Raw genomic sequence first — 6,213 nt, 5'->3', positions numbered from 1 at the left:
AATAGAGTTTAATTTTGCTGATGTTTAGTAGTAGGATTTGTGTCTGTAGTTTTATAATTGATAAAGTTGGACTTGTTGTCTAAAAAAACCCTGAACAGCCTCTGTTTTCACCACCGTAAACGGAATCTCTTTGGACAATTTTATCAGAAAAACCATCAGAACAATTTCTGAATGAATGAGAAATGATCAGTAGTTGGATCCTTAATTTAAAACCTTCACTTCTCATTTGTTTTTCAGACTGTAGGCAGCAGAACACAACCAAGTCCAGCTTGGATTTGTGACCCGCTTCAGTCCCAGTGCATTCTGGGACAAACTCCAGGATCTTTGAGCCTGGAAAGAAGGGAAAAAAAAGGTACGAGAAACCAGAACACGATGTACTAAATGTGCAGTTTAATGGCGATCATGTTGTCAGAACCAGAGCAGAAACAAACGTGGTTTCTGTTGTTGGATCGAATTCTCAGCTCCCCTCTGATGTTTGCTGTGCTTCAGCTGAACCACAAATTAGATCTAAACCTGAGAAACCCCCCTCTGAGCTGGGTGGATATTTCCCTTCTGTCTGCTGTATGTGTGGTGAACCCTGCTTCATGAAAACTGCCTCAGGACCAGATTCAATGTGACTTCACACAAACAGGTTTACGTCCAGCAACATGAGGATCCAGCAGTGGAGGAAAACCCCGTTCAGGACTCATGAAGTCACCAAACCGCACATTTTAGCTCCACATCTGCTTTCAGTCAGAGGAGGTCTGATCAGAGCCTTCACATGCTTTTAATCTGCTGCAGACTCTCCATGCTGTCCCACCCGCCCCGCCTGCACACCCCCACAGAGGAAACCAACCACCCTGCAGCAGATGGGTCACATCAGGATGGATTATGTAACAGGGCACTCACTGCCGGGCGTCTTTTTACGTGGTAAAGTCAGACACGACGTTTGTGTTGGAGATGAAAAGTTGAAGTCATGAGCAAAAAAAACAGATGTTGAGCGCATTCTGGTACCAAACAGCACTTCATTGGTTTGAATCTAGGGATGTCCAGAAGAGTCTTAACATTAGATCTGCTGATGCTGAATCAGTATGTGCCTGACATATTGATATAACCGCTTTAATTTACTTAAAATGACTCCAGTCTGTCCCAGTGTGTCCCAAAGAAAGTGGGTGATTAAGGTCCAGAGGTGCAGGAGAAGCAGAACATGTTGTTCTGACCATGATCTGTAGCACACAACATGTTCTCATGTTAAATTCATTATGAAACAGAACATCCTGAGTTTAAAGGATCAGCTGATGAAACATGCACCATGTGTCCGTTTGTAACTCTAGGACCTGGACGTCTTCACCTCATGTCCAGTCTGTCAGGTGTCGTGATGTTAAACAGCAGGAACTTAAATAAATGGAGCTTCGTAAAGAGTCATGTCAAACAGATGTGGCTCACTAACAGCTAGAAGATGTTTTCTCTTAGACTGGATCCCGAGTTCTGTCTGAGGGAGCAAGAAAAATGGGCATGTTAGTAAAATTCTCTGCAGTTCAGAGCATCAGTGTTGAAAACACCTGAACTGCAGAGCAGACCTTCCATCAGCAGAGAGAGGAGAAGCAGAGTCATGTAAAAGGTCATTCAGCTCAAACCTGCTAACGTTTGTGTTCGGTCAGTTTATGTAAATGTAAAAAGAAGAAGTTGTTGTACTTTTTGCTGCTTGTTGAAGTCTAGTGTCACAGTTTTAGACCTGAGCAGATTTAATCTCCCGTTTATTTATTTGGATGCTTTGTCTCCTGAAAGGAATTTGCTTTTCATTAGAAGATAACTGACCCAAGATAGTCTAACAAAATGAGGAACAAACTGCAGAGAACAACATTATTCTTCATGTCGTGCAGCCTGATGCTGATCTGTGGGGAAAAGTGCATGACTTTAAAGTTTGACACATTTTGAGCTGAATCTGACTCTGTGATTTGTGATAGATATTAGCCAAGTATTTATCAGTTTTTTTCAGAAGGATTTGCTGTTTGTCTGCTGCCTGGTTTATGTCTGCAGGAACCGTCTTGAACCGATTTTGCAGCACCAGAACCACACAAACGAAACTTCCTTCAGATGATCAGCTAAGACCAGGAGGTTTTACTGACACATTCTGAAGCTTTGTCAGGACAACAAGCTGCTGGACTCTCAGCCCAACAGTCTTTACTTAAATAGTTTTTACAGAACTTTACTAATGTTCTAACCTGCAAACCCTGCGTCAAAACGACACAAATCATTCACGCCATCTTCTTATTCCTGATTGTTTGCAGAATTGCAACAGGGATTTATTTTTAATTCAGGTGCAAAGTGAAAAAAAATTGACGAAGGTTGCTGGTGCAGATCCGGAACCGTTTTTAAACGGTATCTGAGCATGATAGTGTTTCAGAAAGCCATCATTCTGTTTGGAGACAGAGGACAAAGGACACATTGAAGAAACGTGCTTCAAATGTAGAAATACAAACAGCTGTGGGGAAATGTTTTTAGAACAAATGATAGGTTTGTTTTAGGCCGATAGGTCTTTCCAACACGTTGCTCCAGCGTTAAACAGAGTGAGACATCTGAGAAACTGCGTTTGCGGTCATTCTGCCAACAGCTTGTTGACCGGTCTGATGTTGTTTTTACCAAGTGGAAGATCTCACTGCTATCAGATATTCACCAGATCTCCTGATGAATTACAGCAACATGACGTGCACACTTTTTACCACTCAGCTGCTTGTGATTATTGTTTAACTAATGTGACTTGAACTAAACATCTTAGGTTTATTGTCTCGTAGCACATCAGAGGAGCTGTTGTCTGAACAGTTCTGACAGCTGTCAGTTGAGTTTGTCACCCTATGTGCAGATGGTGGGATCTCTGCAGCTGCTTTTGTGAGAATCCACAACAAACAGACAGCCAGAGCCAAAGCGTGAGTCAGAGGGAAACCCTCAGAGTGTTCAGCAGGAGGTTGGAATGAGTCAGGATGGGAGTCAGCTGGTCCTCGATCAGGGAATCTCCTCTAGAAACATCCTGAGACACAGAACCAGGACCAGCAGACAGGAAACGCACAATCACAAATTAAACTCACAAAATGTAACTTTGAACTCTTCTTTTAGAAATGAATATATCTTTTATCTTCTCAAAATAATTTCTCTCTCCGTCCCTAGCAGTTTGTGGATGCTGACAAGCTGTTGCTGTGGTAACCTTCCGTTGTGAGCTGGATATTGTTTGATGATGTGTGCGAACAGTGATGGAGGATTAACTCTGACGTTTCCAGAGTGATGAGGGACTTACCTCATTAGAAGTCAAACTCGGCTTTAGTCAAGATGTTGTTTTTAGATTATTTTGGTTAATATCATTAGTTTTGGTTGTTGTGTAAAGCTCAAGCAGTGTAACATGCAGCTGCTGCTTTCCAGAATGGGTAGAGTTGTCATGTGTAGCTCTGTTTCTGCAACATAAAGAGTCAAAAGTTCAAGTTGTTTGTCTTGGACAGGAGCTGGTGTTGGAGCGTTTAGAGAGCCGAGGATGAGTCAGTCTGTCCGCTCAGTCAGGAAAGAGAAAACATATGCAGCCAAAAAAAGAGAAGTAAAATGCTATTGTTGCTGCTTTCATATTTAATAATGACATTGTGTTGTTGCACCGCTGCTATAGCAACTGACAGGAGAACAGACACAGCCAAACAGTTACATAACTCTGATAGATACGTCTGTTTATTCCAATTATGAACAAAGTTCCAGCACAGTTACATATTTATTTGTAGATTGTTCCAACAAGAAAAGTTGTTCAGTCTCTGGAGACCGAGCAGCTACAAGCCTGTGAGGCAATTATTTCCCATGAACGAGGGAATCCCAGTAAACGTGTCGATTAATTCCCCAGTCCAACTGGAGCTGGTTACCACTCTGGCAGATCACCACGAAATCCATAAAACTGGTCTTTCTAGTCATATTTTAGTCATCGCAAGATTTCTGCAGAGTGACCACAACCGGCGCTAAATGCAACACTTATGATTCTGCAGCAAGTCTTAGCAAGCATTTGGAACCATCATGCAGTCAGTCAGTAGTATGATCCCCTACAAACCATCTGAAACCCCTCAACAACCACCTAGAAATGCACAAGCAATAACCCAACACTAGGTTAAACCCCTAGAAATTATAGCAGCTGTTTCACAACCTTCTGAAAATGCTGATACATGTAAACAGCTATAGAAACCACCTACTGCAGTATGACCCACCACCAATGGTCCCACATTGGTGGATGCAGGTCCAACACCTGCATCCACCTGTCACGAGCCTAACAACCGAGAAAAACACCCTACATATCAGTGACCGAGGCAAAGCAAACACATCTTATAGTGTCTCCACCAATCGTCGGCAGAACAACCACCTTCCTAGTCCCAGCAACCACTGCATATACCTTAGTAATCTGTGAACACACAATCAATAAGCAGAAAGACCTGCAAACAGCAACGACAGGAGCAGAAATCATCTACTGAGCTTTTTCAAATACTTTCAGGAAGACAGATTAAAATCTTTAGTCCTGCTGAAATCAGGATTTTAAACAAATAAAAACGAATTTCTCAGCAGTGACCCTGGATCAGCTGCTGCTGCTCTGACTGGACTGTTGGATGGAAAGCACTTTTTTCTTCATATGTTGGATCTCGTCTGGTGTTTAACCCTGGAAACAGTTTTTAATAACTGAAGTCAACTCAAGGGAATCTGAGAGGAATCATCTGTGCTGGAAAATTGAAGAGTGTTATTGATCTTTCAGTCTTTGCAGCAGCTGCAGCCTGGAGTTAAAGGAGAATTCCACCATTTTTCCTCCTATAGTAGTGACTAAACGTGTATGCATTAGGATTCAGTTCCCCACTCTTATAAAGTGAGATGTAATGGATTTTAAGCTGATTTTTATATTGCATGTGGATGCAGGAAAACACTTTGTCATTTGGTTAGCAGCCTTTCTTGAACTTCCCATTTTTACGCCAGCAGACTGTATATGAACTCTATACGTGTTTTACACTTTTAACCCCTTTTTCTTCTTGAAATTGGCTAAAAACTTTCTCATTTATAAATCATTCAGAGAAAATTCAACAGGATCCAAAGACGTTAAAACAAAGCTCTGACAGTGTTTGTTAAATGACAATCCGTTAGAAGAGGGAAGCTTTCCTGCAGAACTGAAACAGTGTGGAGTCGGCGCCCTCCACTGGCTCAGTAACCTGTATGTAACTACTGAACAACCATAACTTGGTCACAGTGATATAAGTTCTGCCTTTAACAAACTCACTACAACCTTTTTCAGTCCCAAAATTATCTCTTTAGAAAATTTAGCACTTTAAAATGGTAGTTTAAGAGAGTTGGCCAGTAAGGACCAGTTCAGTCTTTTAAAAGAAAAGACCAGTTTAGCCACTTGGGATGCCGTATGATGTCCAGAGCTGTAAACTAAAAACCATTGGGGGCAAAATGCTGTTTTATTGTAAAACTGAAGAAAAGTATTAAAAACATGAAAATTGTGAATGAAGTTCTGCAGATCATCAGATGATTTCCTCAGGAGAAAGTCGATTGCTGCCCCTTGCAGAATCTCCTTCATGATCATGTTGAGTTTTATCGAAGTTCATGTACAAATACTGATCAGAGTCTCATCAGAATCTTAACTGCATTTTCAAAATAAGGTTCCTACAGGTTTTTACTGGTGTACTGTTCTCTCAGGTCTCTGTAGGACTCTGTCCCTCTGCTTGTGTCCCCGCTACAGTTGGTAAAGCTGTACCTTGTGGTGCGGAGTGGGATGTTGACAGAGGAGACATGGTGAAAAAATCGGGACACGGCAGCTCTGAAGGACGGAGTTCTGGCTGTGAAGAGGATGAAAATCTGGAAACCCTGAAAGAACAAAGAGCAGGAAGATGAAGGTTTGACTGTTGCACTGGATCTTCTTCATATTTGAGACATGTTCGTGTAATTTGCTGATGTACCTGTGTAGTCGTACAGAGGCAGAACAGAATGCTGAATACCAGGTGAAGGTGTCCTGTGGAGGCGAGGACCAGGTATCCCAGAGTCCAGGACAGACCCAGGATCACAGCCAGAGAGAAGCTGGTGAGGAACTTCTTCTTTAGAGACCGCTGATGGGTGCTGCACAACAAAACTTCATCAGCTGAAGATATGTTACACAACACAACTGTTCTCATCAGGCTTTAATTATTTCCTGTGTTTCAGGGCCTAAAGTTTTGTGTTTGCAGTATTACAGGT

General features: G+C 42.0%; 1 protein-coding gene across 2 annotated transcripts in view; it reads right to left on the bottom strand.

The window, feature by feature from the left end:
• Positions 1-3,669: 3,669 nt before the first annotated feature.
• LOC137125457 (mucin-2-like) overlaps positions 3,670-6,213 on the bottom strand; it is an 11,822-nt gene continuing 9,278 nt past the window's right edge. Inside the window, exons 15-16 of one of the 2 annotated variants that reach the window (XM_067500944.1) lie at positions 5,940-6,096; positions 3,670-5,847 (exon numbers count right to left, since the gene is read on the bottom strand). In XM_067500944.1, coding sequence (XP_067357045.1) covers positions 5,647-5,847; positions 5,940-6,096 — 358 coding nt within the window. In that variant the 3' untranslated portion in view covers positions 3,670-5,646. Of the gene's footprint in view, positions 5,848-5,939; positions 6,097-6,213 lie in introns of those variants that run through there. The other variant, XM_067500945.1, reaches the window with a different exon arrangement.

This window comes from Channa argus, chromosome 4 (genome assembly GCF_033026475.1).
Source record: "Channa argus isolate prfri chromosome 4, Channa argus male v1.0, whole genome shotgun sequence".
Taxonomy (NCBI): Eukaryota; Metazoa; Chordata; class Actinopteri; order Anabantiformes; family Channidae; genus Channa; species Channa argus.
The sequence above is the reverse complement of the archived record's forward strand: the minus strand, read 5'-3'. Positions and strand labels throughout refer to the sequence as shown.